The 18959-nt window shown below is 43.1% G+C and overlaps 1 protein-coding gene across 1 annotated transcript in view; it reads right to left on the bottom strand.

The window, feature by feature from the left end:
• The window catches only part of LOC149328160 (uncharacterized), a 53247-nt gene extending 35150 nt beyond the window's left edge, over positions 1-18097 (bottom strand). Inside the window, exons 1-2 of the mRNA XM_089561504.1 lie at positions 18094-18097; positions 16025-16075 (exon numbers count right to left, since the gene is read on the bottom strand). Of these exons, the coding sequence (XP_089417630.1) occupies positions 16025-16075; positions 18094-18097 (55 nt within the window). The remainder of the gene's footprint in view (positions 1-16024; positions 16076-18093) is intronic.
• Between the last annotated feature and the right edge of the window lie 862 nt (positions 18098-18959).

An 18959-nucleotide genomic window follows, 5' to 3' on the forward strand; every position in this document is an offset into this window, starting at 1 on the left:
GTTTATCAAATCACGGTAATTTTATCGTGCGCCTTCTGTTTCACGGCTCCAATAATAGCTCCTCATTCTAAGGCAGGGGAACCATTGGAAGGAATGAAGCCTCATGGTTGAAAAACAGCGCACAAAAGACTAGACACAAGAGTAAAGGCGACGACAGGACAAGCGCGTGATCAGCGCTTGTCCTGTCGTCGCCTTTACTCTTGTGTCTAGTCTTTTGTGCGCTGTTTTTCAACCATGAACCTATACCAACTCGCCCAACTTAACGTTCTACGAATGAAGCCTATAGTATTATCGACGCGAGGGTGGGCGATGATGGTTATAGCTCAAGCTGGCATGTACTTGCATGTCCGTTTTCTAAGAGAGCAATTCAGGCAGAAGTCTACCAGGGAGTCTAAAAGATATGTTGGCACTGCTGCCACAGCAACCAATATAACACAGTAAAGGGCTAGAAGGTTCGAGGGTGTACTAAAGTCGACCAACCACAAAAACTGCAAATGCAGATGGCATGTGCGAAGTGTCTACAACTGAACTTGCTCTGTCTGTGAATGGCAGAAATTAGTGAAAACAGGCCATGTTTAGTCGCTGTATAAAGAGTTTTTCGAAATACACTAGGATATAAAGCCTGGATAACCTCGTGACAAGAAACTGATTTCTTCATGACATCAACGGTTTCTGGACATGAACGCCCTTTTAAGAAACTGATAAAAACCTTGGATCTTTACGTGCATAGCACTGACCCTGAAACTACCCCTGAATGGCGGTTCCAGAGCGATGGAGCACGATAGATGCATTAGGCATGCGGTAGTAACATTGATATTAGGGACAAAAAATTCCTTGCAACCAAATCACCTGCGCACTTGGGCGCTCAGCGATATTTTTCACACTCTTGAAAGTGCAAAACAATCCACTGCGCTGATATTTTCGTCCACAAGAGTTAGAAATGTTGATTGCACTGTTGTGAATGCTCGCTCGACGTTTCGCTGGTTTGCAAGGAAAAAAAGAAGTTTGATTTAGGCGAAAAATATTTTCGGATTGCCAAAACATACTTACAAATGAATTTATCCGAGGCTTTTGCTACTGGTGGATGTTTACGGCTGTTTTTCGCTGAACAAACTCAAAGGTACGGCCTAGGCATTCCTTGCCTTTGGAAAGACATGGCACGATGTACATGTTCTAAATTATATGTATGCGCTCTGTGTCCAAGTACAACTAAAGAATATTCCTTTTCATTTGAAATCTTTCGCTCAGTTGAAGGAGCCTTGGCGAGGCGACTGAAAACCATCGTAAACATAAAACTGACTGATAAAACTCACACGAAAATTGCGCCCAAGAACTCAAAACATATTTACTTTGCCCTCGAGTGCTTTGAATAGGTTGACGTCGATTGCAACGTCCACCCTGGTCAAAAAGCTTTCGGAAAAGATCACAAATTCTCACCGGATGTAGTCGTTGCATTGGTCCACACGACTGCAAAAAAGACAGACAAAACAAATGTCTTCAGTACGGCATCCGGTCCTGGGTTCTAATAAGATGGTTTTTTAAAGTACCCAGCATCACCGGAGGTCTAAAAGATGGCGCTTCTGCGGGGCCACGTAAAAGGCGGCTTACTTTTCGCATCTATAATAACGGATTTTACAGCGGAGATGAGTCTTGAAGATTCGCCGAAGTCAGTGAGGCTTAAAGCCACATACCTAATCATCCGGCATACCACCTTTCTTCTCAGAAATCAATGCAGAATGCACCTGGTGTTCCGCTTCGTGCAATACCCTGAGATGTGAAAAACTAAGCTGATGTCCTTTTCTCGTAGTACTCCCTTGTTGAAAAGATTACTTTCTAGAATTCATGTGAGTCACTTGGCATTCTTAACAAGCCGGCTAACTGAGTAGCATCGACGACTGCCATAGCCTTGGCTTCCTGTTTGTTTCTTTTTTGTTTATTCATGTTATTACATGGAGAGAGTACTGAAATGCGCCGCTAATTTCGCCCGTTTAGCTCCCCACCCCTTCAGAATATACGTAAAGATTGTCGCTGTAACATTTATTCATCGACATTTCTCGCACTGCCCTACAGTTATATTTTCCAGTAGCGAACATCCATGACATTTAAAAACTTCATCAGGGGCCATCTAAATTTTGCAAGATCACTCACATAAACCATAATCATAGAGTATAACCTGTTATTACACGTTCCAACACAAATTGTGACACCTTACTCGTTCAAACAATGCCACCAAATGTTCGCAATTACTTTACCAATTACCTTAATTTCTGGGGCTCGGTGCGTAATCGGCAAGGCTCAGTTGAGGGCGAAAAATTTTTACTTTTGTGAATTATTCCCATCACGTATGTAGCCCTTCAGAACAAGGTCTGCCATCCAGGCATATACAGTTTATGTGCATGAGCGGCGGTACTATAGTTTCATCTTGGAATGCAAGAACCGGTGAAATTTCTCTCATATTAGGCAAAATCAGAAAAGTACAGTGTATAGTCCGAATCGTTAGATATCCGGGTAGTGTAAATTTCATCATTTTCAGATTTTTTGTAGAGTCCGTAGTCTGTACTTCGGAAATCATGGTAGTCTCTCCTTTTTAGCCTGGCTCATTGTTTTACGCGTGCTTCCTTCATTATATTTGCCTCTTCCTTTTGAGAAAGGTCCTCATTTCTAACCTTTCCTCTCTATTTTCATCGTGCCTTGTTTTGCGCCTAATTTGTTTAAACCTGGTCACTCTGCTTAGACACGCTGTTTTGTGTTTAATTTTCCTGCATGCCTCATGCACTGCTACGTTATCCAATCTACAACATTCTTACTGTTTTTGCCGCTGAATGCTGTCTTTGTGTTTCCAAAAGGTGCCTTTATCATTCTTGTTGGTCTGAAATGACTGAAGGGTTCAATGCACCACAGGAAGACGACACAAGAAACGCACATACAGGAAAAATGCTTTGATTGCTATGTTCTACCTGTATATTAATGCGAAGGCATTTCTAGGCTATGTCCGCGGGGTGGTGTAACCAACACGTGTCCGCAAAACGTGTCTGCCGCAGTTGTGACGTTCTCAGAAGAGGTAGCATTAAACGAATGGTTGCGATCGATAGAGGAAGGTGTGAGTATGCTGCGCAAAGAACGTTATGCTAATAGGATGATTAGTTAATTAGAGCAAAAATGTCGAAAAACGTAAAATTAACAAGGACGTCGATATAGTGAGTGGCCGGGAAAACAGCCGTGGGTGGCAAAATAGTGGCAAAATAGGCAAAGGAGTAAAAATAAAGTCTGAAACGAATTTAAACGTATTTGTTGAGTGATAATTAATCGAACAAAACTGCTGATTGAGAGAGAATAATTAGTTATATAATAGCAACAACCATTGGACGGTTGAATAGGCTGGACGGCGATATAGTAAGTGGACGGAAATTGTTGATTTAGATGAAAAAAGGTATAATAAGAGTAAATAAGTCGATCTTTAATAAAAGCATAAGATAATTACGCTAATTCAGTAGTTATGTAATGAACAAAAAAAATAAAATGGTAGAGAGAGAGGCGACGAGTGCCGAAGAGGCGTCAATGTTTTCGCAGTCTCTCAATGCGGGTTGCCGCAGTGATCTCAATTTTTTTTGTTAGAAGCTTCGTAATACACTTTTGTAGGTCAGCGTCCGCGTGCCTCATGTCTTTTCATTCCTTGTGTCGTCGTCCCTTAGTGCGCTCTATGCTTCAGTCACCCCGTTCCTCTTCCGTGGTGATCACCGACTACCGCACATTTTTTTTCCGCTCTTTGCTCAGGATGCTCGTTTAGCGAGACATCGTGCGGACCCAGTATCATCTCTTGACTGCAAGTGCAGATATTTCGTCAGATCTTATTTTTTTTTGTCAAATAGAGGGTGTGCAGAACAAATCAGAAATATTCTTCCTGGAGAAGACGCAGCTATTCAAATATTGCTCGGTTGGCCTAACAATAGCGACTTCGTGAAAACCTGTTACTGCGCGAGATTCCTGTTACTTCTAAAACGGCGTCTTCATGAACTACTTTCAAGATCGGGCGCACTTTGAGCGGGCGTGCGAAGCTTGTCGGTGGGAGTGGCTCTAACTTGAATACGGCAACGCTACTGGTTGGTTGGGGCGCCTTGTTTGTGCACTGTGCCCCTTCGTTCTCGTCTTCTCTCCGAATATAGGCCTCTCTAAGTGCTGACTTCATTTTTATCTACACTAAGAAAATGTTTCAGCGTTTTACTCTTAACTTTGAAGGATATGTACCTTTGAGATAAGTTAATAGGCTTAGCAAGAAAATGTCGTTTGAATCCAGCCATTTTATATTCAAAATAAACCAACGCAAGTGGATCAGCCTTACGTTGCTATTTTTGGCGCTGTTCATGTCTTTGAATAGGATGATTAAATTTTACAAGAACTTTGGCCATGCATAGTTCTTTGCGAAGAAAGACGAATATCTTCGCATATCTGTGTGTAACAATTAAACTGCAAGATTATTTAAAGAGGAGGCGCTGCGGAAGATTCAATTAAAAAAAAAAACGTATATGATACGGCTGCATTGGTACAGTAGGAAAGTATCTTGTGAACTGAAAAAAAAAACTTATTTTCTTCAGCATAAAAGTCATAAATACACCGGTGGAAATTCTGCCTGGGCACACAAATGTATATACTAAGCGCAGAGGAATGCATTGGGGCACTCTGCGACAAATACCATGCCCACCTACTCCTTTCGGTAAATATGGAGTAAAAGTTACCGGATGTGGTCGTAGTGTTCCACTTTAGGTGTGCTGGAAAGAGGGATAGAAAGAGGCATTCAATACAAGATGTGGTCCCGGTTTCTGAAAACACATTACATTTTCCGCGCGCAAACCGGTTTCCCACTTGACCAGAGCGTGTGATGAAGATCGCTAAGGGAACAATAGGATAGGCATTTTGTTGCAGCCCGACTTACGGGCTTCTGGAGGTGATAATGGTGAAAGGAAACGTGCGCATAACATTTTTCTAATGGAACAACGAAGGCATCAGTCGTTGGCAAAAGAGAAAATGTTTTTCGCCGGCACCAAGTTGAAGGCCCTGCGGCTCCCGGCCCCAAAAACTACGAAATCAACGGCCAGAATTTCCGATTTAAAAGGAAGCAGTAAACTAAGAAAGGGTTATAAAGCAAGTAATATCTTTCAGGCATTTACAACAACTAAAATAACTGTTTAAAAAAGCTATTAAGCTGCCAGGTTGAATTCCTGCGGCCGGGTAAAAAAAATACGTTTTATTCCAGACGATAAGGTGCTGATAGAACAGTAGACTGAGGTGAGGGGTAGAGAAAAGAGCAAGGGCACATGCATTGGCAGCTTGAAGAGAAAAGCTAACACCCTCGGGCAGTTGTTTTCATCTTCCCAAAAAGACCGAACCTCATGCAGATGCCGCATTGTTCTGAGTGCTTTCCAGGAAAGGCTTTCGGGGAGAGTTTTAATTTCTACAAATGAAATTAATTTCAACGTTTTATTCCTAGACGATAATCTTTTAATGCAAGGTCGTAGAAAAACGACAAAAGAAGAGACATGCGCTGAAATATATCATGGATGATATTGCAGTGCCTGTTCAGGCAGTGTTGTTGGACGCACATTCTCATTCCTTTAGCAGTAATACTATCAGCAGCACTTAGGGGATAGTGACATCAAGACAGCTCTGTCCATTATGGGTTAAAAGAGGAATGGCATGAGTTATTTGGTGCATGAAAATTTTGGAATGCGTCTGAAATATTTATCTTTGCTTAAAATTGAATTGAAGTCATTATTTAAATGCAGTCAATGGCTTAAAACTGAATAAAATTCAAGGCTAAAAAGAATGCTGTGTGTGCAAATTTTACTAAATGCTCACTTCTTTTTAAGAGATGATTTCAGCAACAACATAGTATATGTAAAACTTGCAACTGCGTAACACTGTGCACAGGTCAATACATCTGTGTTCGTCCCATGCGATGTACCCGTTTTAGCCAGGCGAGAATTTTACATTATTTCGTGAATGATTTTGCATGTGATAAGCAATTGCTGTCAATCTGAGCTAATTGCCGTCATTTCTAACGGCGTTTCTAAAGGCTGATTGCCATGGTTTGTAACGTTTACCTTTGAAATGCGTTCTTATTTAGACTGCGCCTTATCCTATGTAAACTTTTATCAGCGAGGAGCAAGTCAGGCGGATTTACTGGCGGCCATTTCTGAAAGTGTAAGTGAACCTGATGAATGCTGGAGAAATTTCATATTATAATTTATACAAGGTGCGCAGTTACAAGATATTAACAGCCAGGTATTGCAGTGCGCGAATTTCTAACGACGCATATACGCGTTGATTAACATGTTTAGTATACTTTATATTCCTTTTGCGTATATGAGCGCCATTCCGGTAATGTTCCGCCGTTAGCGTACTCAAACTTATGTTATGTATGCTGCTGATGTTGATTTTGCAGCTTTCTACCCTTCGCTGTAAAACGCTATAATCTCGTATCCTCTTAAAAGGCCAAGCTCTTGTACAAAGGGATCACGCATGAAGCTTTCTGCCCACTGAAATTTGCGTTATGGAAGACACCTACAGCGTATAGTTTCCGATTGTGACGGAGTGTCTGACTCTGAAATCTTGTGCTTTTGCTAGCGGCTCAAGGTTTAGCAAGGATCACTGAAATCTTAACACCGCCGAAGCAATGAGAAAATAACCAGGCTGCAGGATGGTTTGCTAAGCCGATGGAAGTAGTGTAGGGAATACCGTTTGCAAATATTTATGAATACAGATTTCGAGAGCGCCGATCTGGCCCTCAAAGTTTTATTGAAAGCGCAGCCCGAAGCTAAAAAAAATTTGGTCTTGAAAGGCTGCCGTGCAAATTTAAGAAGGAGATAATTTTTTTCGTGCAGCCGCAATACATCCTTATTCAATGTACGTAATGTTATCAAGTCATGAATTGGAACGCGGTTTGCGGTTGGCGCACTCTGTGCTAGTAATTATCGACCAGGACTGCAGTGTCATGCTGAGTCGAGTGTTTATTTATTGATTTAATTTTATATTTATTTAATTATTTATTTATTTATTTATTAGTTACCTGCATCGCCCCGCAGGGCATTACAGCAGGGGTGTACGGACTTCATTATAGGTATAAAACTATTGCAGTGCATGGAAAAATGCATCATTAGATGGGATACATACAATGTTCGATGGAAAACTTCCAGTCGCGAACAGTGTCATGTTGTAGCAGCTTATATAGAGATGTTAAATCCTAATGGTAAAAAAAACATTGTGTACGCTAGAGTTGCTCTCTTTATTCCAACTGGGAATGCTGAAGCGTTGAACCTTATGGCACTTCTGCCGAAGCTTTGAACTCAGATAAATTTCATGGCGCAGTTGCTGCAATTCTGTACAAGGTATGAGCGTAGAAAAATTTCAAGATGTAGAAATATTGTTTCATGGATAGTGAAAAAGTCGTTACAATACCATGGCTACCAGTTCAACAGCCCCCTCACCTATGTAAGTAACAATCTGTTCTATTTGTTCCTGCCGATAGTGTCTATCTTTCTCATTTTCAATGAGTGAAATTTCAATACACTTTCTGAAATTGTGGAACTTTATGGCTAGTACACTCAACAGGAAGCGTGTGAGTTTTCCGTATCGCGAAATTGCATGAATTTCACGAAACCACTAATCATAAGGAGAACGGAAGTCCACTGTGAAATCAAAATATGCAGATGTTATTTCGATAAAAAGCTTAAACAGTACAGCTTAGGCGCACCCACAAATTGGCGTAGCTCGCGAAAATCCATGGATGCACTTTGCGCCAATCGGAAAGGGTACCCACTTTTTACCAACGATTGAAAATAGGTTAACGCTCACCAGGAGTATTCGCAGTGTTGAGCCACAGGAACGCTTGGAAAAAACAGAGAGAGAAAAACACAATTCTTTATGCAACAAATAGTCTTGATTGGCAAAAGCAGGATAGACATTGAAGCTCGTAACAAGTTTATAGTGCCGGCGAAGGTCAGAAAGAAAAGCTACTTCATAATTTACTATGGAGAATCTTTCTAGATGTTTAAGGTTTGAAATACTGCAGCTGAGAATGGTAGATAAACGTAATTCGCAGAACGCACACGCACATGTATTCGCCTGGCATTTTTCAGAGCAAACAGTCAAGCCTAGCGGCCTCAAGAACAATAAATAAGAACATCAATGCTGCGCCCAGGTCGAACAGCTTGGAAAGCAAGCAAGTGAAAAGCACACAACAGCTGTATCTTGCCGGCATTCACCTACGGGGCAGAAACGTGGAGGCTAACGAAAATGGTTCAGCCTTAGTTAAGGACAACGCAGCCAGCTATGGAAAGAAAAACGATAGATACAACGTTAAGAGACCGGAAACTGGCAGAGTGGGTGAGGAAAAACGCGGATTAATGACATCTTAGTCGGTACAGAGAGGGAGAAATGGGTTTGGGAAAGGCATGTAATACGAAGGCAAGATAACCGCTGGATATTAAAGGTGACAGAGTGAACTTTCAGAGAAGGCAAGCGTAGCAGAGGGCGGCAGCAAGTTAGGTGGGTGGATGAGATTAAGATGTGTGCGGCTATACGGTGGCCGCAGCTGGCAAATGACAGGGTTAGTTGGAGAGACATGGGAGAGGCCTTTTCCCTGCAGTGGGTGTAGTCAGGCTGCTGATGATGATGATGGCAGAACCAAGGGGATTGTTGCAAGAGGGAAACTTCAACACGAACAGATCAACGCCGGCCAGTAGGGGAGAGAGGAGGACGACTACCCTCTACGAGGGGATATAAGAGGGAAGCATGGGACGCTGAGGAAGACTCCGGCGACTAGGCTTAGTGGTGAAGAAGAAAGTCACGCCGTACGGAAATCCTAGAGCGGTGTGATGCCTTCCGCTGCAGAGTCGAGGACTCCTGCACAAGCCTCTTAGTGGTGAAGGTGAAAGAGGTCTGTCCCGCTCATTCCGCTTTGAAATGAACGAAAGACTGGCCGTAGGAGAGATCCGCGAGCAGTCGAACACCTCCCACCCCGATGCCGAGTTCGATCAAGACCCGGATGAAGCATGGCCCACTTGCCCGTGCTGCCGCCGACCAAGCGCTTCGCTACCCCGTAACCGTCACTACTGCTGCAGTCTCCCTCAGCCTTCACCGAGGGAAAAATCCCTTTGTGAGCGCGCCGATTACGAAGGACTTGCCAGCGAAAACTTCGCACTCTCGGGTGAGCCGCAAAGGCACCTGTAGCCCCACTGTTTATTTTACGGTCTTTCTGCTTCCTTCCTTTCTTTGGCCTTGTGCCTTTGCGCTGAATACTATGAACTTAATTTATGATCAAACATGTTTGCTTGTTTGCTCATCCTGTGTCTCTTTTCGTCAACTTTGTGTGGACCAACGCATGGGAATGCATAAGCCGTACTGAGCGCGCCACACATGCTTGCTAGACGCATGTGGATCTTTCAAGAAGTTTAACACGCACAAGTATGGAAACTTCGCCGTCATTCCTAAAAAGAGCGAAGCCGACAGTGGTGTGCTTTGCTATGCATTATTACAATCTTGGTACGAACTGTACGGGCCCGCTCTGCGTGTATATTTCATGGGCCCAAACATATCTAGAAATTCTGGACAACACCACTAATTCGCGGGAAGTTATTTATCAACGTATTTTTTTTTCGTAGATGAAAAGATTGAAGCACAGGATTCAGATTACCTGCAGATATGTCCTCGGGACGCTTCTAATTTTCTGCTATTTAGTGTCAAAAATAGACCCTTTCGTTTTTTAAGACAACCTTAGCTACTAAACGTGAGCGCAGGAATAACTTTAAAAGCTATATTTTTCTCTACTTCGGAAGGGAAGACCAGTCCTGGCTTATTTGTTTACGACTTTGCGTTACAATATTCTACACTTGTGTCATAATAAAAAGTGGTTTCAAAAAAGTTAGTTGGAATTGCTCGTCCGAAAAAGAGTTCACAGATCTCACGGCAGTCGCAAAGCGCCATTCGTATGTACATTTGGTATAGCCACTAAAGGGTGTTTTTCTTTTTGTTAATTCGTTACGACAAGTGAATTCAACAAATTTTGTAACCAGAAGAGGAAAAGGAAAAACAAGGTGATTAGAAACGGTGTTAAATGTTCGGCAATGCCGGTCCTATAAGAAAGATTCACTCTGATGCAAAGTAAGTAAGCATTGAGAGAACAAAATCTGGAACAAAATCATCAAAAAGGATTGCCGTTCCTTGTGTTCATCGATTGTATAACTTGTTTTCGTACAAAGCTTAATACTGACACGCGAAGGACCGCGATTAACAGGGCTTACTCACCTCTAATAGTGGCGAACATCGTGACAACAAAGAAGAGAAAGACAATGGCGCTCATGCATCCTACGAGGACCCACGCTTGAGGCGAAGGGCCGACACTAATGAAAAAATAGGCGAAGATGTTCACCATTAGGCGCTGTATACGTTATGTTCATCACTGTGATTACAAATCTCGCTTCAAGGAAATTGTGCGTAATATTACAGCAGCAACAAATAAAAATTAGTCTGTTTCAACTGAAAGCATGAATGTGTACACTGTAATAACTCTGTTGGTGTATAATAATTTTGGTGCTTCGTGGACAGACAACCTTTTCGCCTAGTCTATTCTAACACTGGAGCTGGCTTCTAACGTTCTTTGATAGCTATTGTGACGGCGTCACACGCGTTGCCCTTGGACTGATTCGTGCCGACACAATTGATGGAGCGAAAAATTGTGTCAAAGTGCCACCTGAAGGTTTCGAGCAGTATATGGACGGCGTAAGGTAAACGGCAGGCACTAAGAATAGTTTCCTACGGAAATGTTTGAAATTTCCTAAATATTTTTATTTCACACACTTATGAATTTCTTGACTCAAAACAACGTATTTGTAATGGTCTCCATTTGCGAGGGCCCAATTTGCTGCATTATTCGCTAGCACACCTCTTCTGAGCCTAGTATAAAAAATCAGCAGGAATTTGCACAGATATGAAGGCCTCGTTATGATATATATTTAATAAAAGCAAATAGCTCCGCATACCAAAAATCAACAAAGGAATGCTTTTTTGCGGTGCCTCTCAGGGGTAAATTAAAAGCGTAATCGCTTTTTACAATAACGTTCGCAGACAAGCAGAAAAAAAAAACTGGCACGTCTAATTCCTTTTTGTGTTGGCAATGCGGTAATATCCGCAGCTGTTGATGCCTTTTCCGGAAGCGACTAACGAGCCTTGTCAAAGCCAGGTTGCGCTACCTGAGCTCCTCGTGTGCATCGCATAGCGTTGTTAGCAGTAGGAGGTTTAACTCAGACAATAACTTGTCTAGTGAGGCTCCCTTTTGAGATCACTTTTGACCGCCAATTGCGCATTACCTGCTCTTGTGCGATCGCTGATGAGGTCACTGCCCACCAGCCAATCATGAATTTCCTGGACAACTGCAGACGGCACCGGGTTTTTTCACCGGTCAGGGTTCATGCTACCACACAGAAGTCCAAGTCGCCAGTGGGATACCATTCCACCATCTTCATATGCCACGTAAGGGGCTCTACTAACTGCAAAGTGGCGAAGGGCGTCCAATCTTCGATTGAGTGGCACTGAACTGAATTCTAAATGTTAGGTTACATAGAAAACGAATACGCTCGAAAGCAGAAAACTGGGAAGACGCCGCCTTATATACGTTGATAGAGCACCGCACACGACTTAAAGAGATCATGGGTTCGTATCCCACTGGAAATATGTTGTGCTTTGTTGTCCTTTTCTTGGGTTTGGTGTCTAGAGGCTTCTTCCAAATGACGAGGTCAAGGTCAGTTTGCATGCGAATGGGTTGCATCAAGCACAAGCGACATCTCTAAGGCGGCGGAACTGAAGTGGTAATATGAAGTGCGAGTAAAAGCACAAATGAGTGAAGAGTAATCGGTCGCATATTGTTAATTTATAGCGATTTAAAACGCAATTCAAGTTATTCGTTTATTTATGCTTTTTTTGTGTTTTTCTTCCCAAAGTGCAACGCTCTTTTAATGAAATGTGTAGCTCGCGTTCCCTCACAGTAGCGGCCTGCGGCTCTTACGTCATTCACCTTGACAAACGTTGACCTTCGCTATTCTGCCGCTTGCTTGCCGCTAGCTGTCGACTGCACCCCGCCTTGGCATGCGGATCTCGCTTTTTTGTGACTTCACTGCGTGCAGCTTCTCGGCCTTTATCAGCGGGGATCTCAAACGATTGGTTACTTTTTATCAACGTAGTACTTTCCTATCACCTACGTGCGAACGCTGCTTTTTTTCTTCCATGCCAGCCGCAATTTCAGACTCACGCTGCTGCTTTCGGAAAGAAGGTGTGGTTCGAGATGAAGGCTTCAACTTGAGCGCGACGCACGAGGAAAAGACGAAGGAAGAAGACACAACGTGCGCGGTTTACTGAAAATAGCGGCGGTGCTCTTCTCTCGTTGTGCGTGCTTTTCTCATCTTTGCCTCGTGTGTCGCGCTGAGACTCGAGTTGTTCAAGGATTTACTCCTCCCACCGAAAACACCAGTCTATGACGTCATGTTTTGTTGTTTAATTATGACGTCATATTTCAGTTGCCCGCACACTTCGAAGACGGCGCTGGCTCCACACCATTAGCCGCACCTTTTGAAGGTATGGGCTTTTATATGCAAGCAGCTTTGCAATTTAATCCTTGAGGTGAGGTTTTATTGCCCTTGTGACGCGCGTCTGATTACGTACAGCCTTCTACTCATTCCCATTTCGGTGTGTTACGCTCTCTGCGTTGCACTTACAAAGGAGCGTTGCCTGAATGCGCTCAAGAAGTCATTACTTGCATATTGGTATGCGAACGGGAGATTTACATGGATACATTTTACCATGGGGCCGCTCCTCAATTTAAGAGGGCCTAGTAAAGGCGGAGTAAAATGTAATGGTCGGTACATCATGCTTCAGTGTTTTCGTTTTCGCTCTTGCCCTTTAAACTTTTTACGCTTTTGCTTACACTGAGTTCGGTCATTGTCAAAATAAACAAGAGCACAAAATAAAATTGAGCATGAGTTACATAAGTTTTTGCTTTCGCACTTGCCCTTGAAACTTATATTTTTGCTTACACTGAGTTCGGTCAGAGTCAAAATAAACGACAGCTGAAAATTGAATCGCGCAATGCATGATGAGCTCCTAATTCAAAGGAAACTGGAAAGTGGCGCCGTCGATTTTGAATTCTAAGGCGTGGTTACACCTCTTTTTTATAAGTAACAAAGCCGGTTTGAAATTCCTATCAAATAAATAATACCTCTGCGCTTTCACGTTCCCGTTTCTTGATATTTTGCTCGTGCTTGAGTCTGACCCTTTTGTAGAATTACCGCATCTCATTCAGAGACGCTGCGCTCCGACCCCTTTGCTATCTCCGGGGTCTACGTTTGAAGACTACACGGCAGCTTAATGGAAGATGGACACCTTCCTAAAAGCAGAATCCCCTTAAATATCCCCATTCGCTTTCCATAGTTTAATATTTGTTGAATTTATACAAAGCCGTCGACTGCAATGTCCAGCGGGTGTTTTGCTTTTTAGGTATGGCAAGAAGATAAGTACAAATAAAGAGCTCCGTTGAGGATCAATAGAAAGGGTAGTACTTACTGGCGTACTTCCTGGTCTGCGAAAGAAATAATTTGGAAGAAAGTTCTTTTTATAATCTCTGAATAGTTACAACAATTCCCGTTTTCTAGACTAATGTGACGAAAAAATGAATAATTTCGCCCAAGTATGCTCTCGTATTCCATATTTTCTAATGTGAATTCTTGGTTGTTTGAAAACAGTGCTGTATATAGCCAAGATCACTCATCCACGCCAGCTTAATTAGGAAAGCTTCACTGTTAAAAAACGCGGGAAAAGGACACAGCAGTGTTCAGTATTTGCGCGGCTAAAGCTGTGCAATAAAGTAGACGGGTTGTTGAATGTGCATTTTATGTCACGTCGCTATTAAGCTATATCCGATCAGGACTTTGACGCTGATTCGTCGGACTGCTAGTCATGTCGGCTGCCGATTTTCCGAACCCGTTTCTTCAACAAGATTTTTGATAGCTTCTATTAAGAACCTATATTTAGTTACTCATAGTGTATGCCAGTATTTATGGGGTTCCGGTCTTAGACCAGCCTTGATATCGACACCTATGATAACCGATTTCCTCTTGAGCTTTCCGAACCTTAGATCTTCTTCCACATTTCTTGTCTACGTCTTGCTCGGTCCTCCTTTGAGGATCTTTCCCGTTTCCAAGCTTTGCCTTTTTTATGCGTTCTTCAATCCACATCATTAAATGACACCACCATGCAAATCAGTTCGCTTCAATTCTTCGCTCAGTTTGTGTGAGTTTTCCATCCACTCTCTTTCCAGATCTTTCCAGAGTGTGTTCTTGCATTTCATTCCACAAATTCATCTTGCGCGCAGATTTCACAGAATAATTTTGTCGCGAAGGAAAGCCCCAGCCGATAAACAAGCGCTAAACATACCCCCCCCCCCCCCCCCCCCCCCCCCCCCCCCCAGCATACTTTGGCAGTTGAATCATACAAAAAAAACTTCGCTTTTGTACTGTTTGAAAAAGGATACGATGGTCGAATCTCGCCGAGCAACATGCTACGACTAGCTCGATTGAGGATTCTGATGGAATGATGTGGCCGTGTCTGTTTCCGGTGAGCATGACATATTCAGCGAGACTTTCAAAATCAGACAGAAATTACATTTAAGAAGTAAAAACCATACATCTAATTTTTTCCCACTTGCAGAGAGTCAGTATTGAAAAATATAACGCATGCACCAGTTTTATATCCATTCAGCAAAAAGCGGTGACATCGTGCAAAGCACAGAATAAAAAACATACTCTTTCGTCGTCGCCTTGCCAAATGAGGAGTTTATACAGTGAAAACATTTTTCCCAGATTGAGATTCCTCTAGAAACCGTCATCGCGAAAGTGGCATAGGCCCGTGCGAATGCGGGTATTCATTGCTTTCTTCTCACCCTTGCTGCAGTAGGATGACCCCGCAGAGGCCATTTACAGGTGAAGCTTATGCGCCGAAGTACGCTAGGCCAGAAGGCCTCGTGTTCTCATAAATGCAGCCATTCAGGCGGCTCACATGAAACACTAGAAGTAAGGGCGGGTTAACGCACGGAGGAACACGCTAGCAGGTTTCAAGATAAGCCAGTGCACTGCGGTTTTGCGTGCCCGATTGCAGCCTTGTGGTCTGGTGCAACGCCGTATGTTATGTTATGACTTGGTTTATGGAATTTTAATGTCCCAAAGCGACTCAGGCTATGAGAGACGCCGTAGTGAAGGGCTCCGGAAATTTCGACCACCTAGAGGTAAGATCTGCGCTTTTATTTTACCACGCATGTCATATTGGTGAAGACAGGTATCGTCTACTTTGAAATTCTTGGTGTCGAAATTCTCAGCTTCAGAGTGGGTTGTCCCCACTGCTGAAGATCAAGCCAGTGTGGTTAAGATGACTAATGCAAGCCTTTGTGAGCCTGCTACTGTATACATGTTAGCATTGCGCAGAATCATAACACTTAGTAGACAGCGTCTTCTCAAAATATGGCTACATGCTCATGCAGGCAAAATGGTAGGCGCACAAGTAAGTAAGATGGCACAAAGACCAACTACTTTCAACGAACCCATGCATTTGTTTCAGCTGAAATTTGGTCATTATTCAGCTCTCCGACATATAGCTTTCGTAGCAGTGTCTACACACAACCACACTGTTTCCGAATATAATTAAAAACCATAAATATTATTGAACCTCAACTGGGGAGCGACACGTCCGTTGACGATACTCACATGTCTAATACTTATTATATTTAGTTCTCTGCTCAGAGATACACCATAGCAAAGCGCAGTTAAGATATGCCTGGAAAGCTTGACAAAAAAAGACCTTCCACTTAGGAGCGCAGCATCCAGGTGCCTAATATCACCACAAGGAAAGGTAACAGTCACAGTAAGAGTAAGCCTGAGTGTAGGCCTAACACAACGATCAGGAACGGACGCACATGCATTAACAAACTTACCCCTGTTTTCGTTTTCAGCGCGGGATTCGGCTGAAGAGGAAGGCTGTTGCTCTGAAAAAAAAAGTGACAAAATGTTGGCATGTGTCGATACATTTTCGTTGCGCAAAGCAGTCTTTCCATAGAGAGAATTGACAGAGAAAATGCGGGATCGATTATCCCAAATACGAACTGAGGCTTGTGGAGATCCCAGAAAAAAAAAGCATCCTTACAAAGCTGTCTTTCATCATTGTTTACTAGTACGTAAGTAGTCACGTTTTAACGAGGGCCAGGACTAACTGTTCTAGACGGAAAACGTTTTGGGGCTAATTGCTCGAAACAGTAGTGCCACATGATGGCGCTACGACACGCCAAGCAAGAAGGAGGTCTACCGCAAGCGTAATTTTGTACTCGGTTAATTGCGACATCTGTGATTTACGTGCTCATAATTACTCATGTACGCCTCAGTACCTATCTCAAAGATACTTGCTAAGACAACTGTGCGTTCACTAGACGCCGCTTTATTCAGCTGCAAGCGTCGAACCGTCATGGCGCAGTCCGGCAATAAAGAAAAGAAAAACCGTTGTGGTGTAGTGTCATTGTCCCCGTCTCGCACGGTCGAGGCCCGGGTACTGTTCTCTTCTGGACCCAACTTTTTTTTCCTTATTTTTCTTCACTGACAGCTCGTGCGTAATTGGATTCTGGATTTGATTACAGATTGGATTGTGTATTATGGTTTAGCTTGTCGGATTTAATAATGAATTGGGTTGTTAGATGGCTACGAATTGGATTGTGAATTGGCTATAGATAGACTAAGGCGTGACGCATCCTGCCCACCTTTTCGCATTAATAAACCCAGGCTGTCATGTTAATAAGAAATGCTTTTGCCTTAATAGGAAGACGTTTCAGTCGCCGCGGGAAAGGAAACGGCGAGTTTTTTGGACGTTTTGCTGATTTCTTCCTAAAACGCCAAAAGTGTGAACTGGAGTTACATCAGCGAGAATATTAGATTAGTTTTCTGTGCTATGCATGCAATAAAGGTGTGTTGAAAATTCTTACGCAATAAAAGAGTAAAAAGAAGAAAATTGCTCTGCGAATTACACTTGAAAACACACCAGCAAGAGATTTCCTAACGTTGAAGTTTAAAATTGCAAATTTGTATTTTGCGGGCATCCCGCCGCGGAGAGATGGTTCTATCGAGAAATGACAGAAAATTTCTTGATGATAAATAACGCTATAAACAATCAGCCTTATAACCAATATTTGCGTGCCCTAAACTCGTCTATAGTACACCGCACTGTTGGTTATACGGTAAGATAATCGCTGGAAATTGTATTGCATTATGTAACTATTACCGGTTCACCTCTCGAACAATGCCCAGTGCTCAAGGCACCAGTGGCAGGCAAAGTAAGCAGAATGCCTTGAAACAATGTCGTCGCACTTCAGATCAACAGCGGAAATTCCCGCGCCTAGGACTGCGTTCAACAACGCAGATTACGGTTTTATCTCTTTCTAAGCGGACAAATAACCATAAGAACACCATCTACTGAAACGCCTATAATGCACGGTGCATGGTTTACCGAAACCTGCTGTTATAGAACTGTTCTCAGGGTCACCTCCCAGGGTCAGTCTCTTCAACGAGAGGCCACTACATTTGAACTGGTTGGGCAACTCACGAAGAGGTTGCGTTTATAATTCCGTAAACATACATGGTACTTAAAGTAAATGAAAGAACGTTATGTGCACGGCGTGAAGCACCAAATTCCAAACCATTACTCAGCCATCAGGCGTGCTTGGATAGCAACATTCGCGTGGAGCTTTTTAAGTTCACACGACACACACAAGTCACACGCTGTCCATATTTCTTTTGGGTAACAGGCGACGGCTAGATTGCTCAGCCGTCGTAATGCGTAATCGTAATGCGAGGCCGACGCAGTGTCAGTTGATACAGTAATTAGACCGCGAACGATCGTATGCAACTAACGTTGCACCAGGCGGTCGTCAAAGCCTGTATTTCACACGGTTCATGCCGCCTAGCAGGGTCCCTGGCCCTAGAAAAAGCTCGTCCTGTAATAAAGAAATTTCGAACTCACCCATATTAGCAGGACGGTGCTTGTGAAAGGCAGACCGAAGAGCTCAGCGACTTCCACGGCTTCTTGGCACTTCTTCTTCTGCCCCTGCAAGCCAAAGCGCGTGCTTCCTGTTCCTACGCGGCTGCTTGCCACTTTATTAGAGGGCAAGTAGGTATGAAACACGGACGTCTTATTTTTAAAATAAGTGGAAAAGTAAGATTTGAGAATATAAAAAGTATTGTGGAAAACTGGATGTGTAATTTTACGTGCCCATCCTGGCTGAAAAACGATGTAAACGAATCTCCTTTTTTTTTTCGCTGTAAGTGCCGTGCCTTCCACGGCCACCATTGACTCATTTTTATCTCCGGAACAGCACATCTGAGTGGCAAAATTATTAAGGCGGAAGCCTTTAATGGCTCATCGTTGTAAGCAGGAGTTTTCGACAGAAATGTCACGCTTTTCAATTGGTCGAAATGGTCGTGACGTCACAGTGCGCGAATTTCAAACGAGGTGAATTGTACTTTGGGTAGCAATCTTGAAACCAATTAAAGGGATGGTATAGTGATGCCCCAAGTAAGTGGGACTGAGTTTAGTTAATTAGTAAATTAACCAGTTAGCCTAATTAACCTTTCTAGTCAGACCAGATAAATAAATAAAACCGAGTAGGAAATTAGTCGAGTTGGGGAATCGAACCAGGGTCTTCGGAGTGCGAGACGAGCACGCTAACCACTCCGCCATGCCACCTCGATGGTTTGGGAATGAACAAAGGCGCGTCCAGCTAATACGGCGTCTTCGTTCACTCCCATCTTCCTCCCTTCCCTTACGGCGAGGTTCAGGTGACCACTGAGATATGCGAGGCAGATACATTTCCTTTCCTCAAAAACCAA

The sequence above is a fragment of the Amblyomma mixtum genome, chromosome 9, assembly GCF_055824585.1.
Source record: "Amblyomma mixtum isolate Tamu chromosome 9, ASM5582458v1, whole genome shotgun sequence".
Classification (NCBI taxonomy): domain Eukaryota; kingdom Metazoa; phylum Arthropoda; class Arachnida; order Ixodida; family Ixodidae; genus Amblyomma; species Amblyomma mixtum.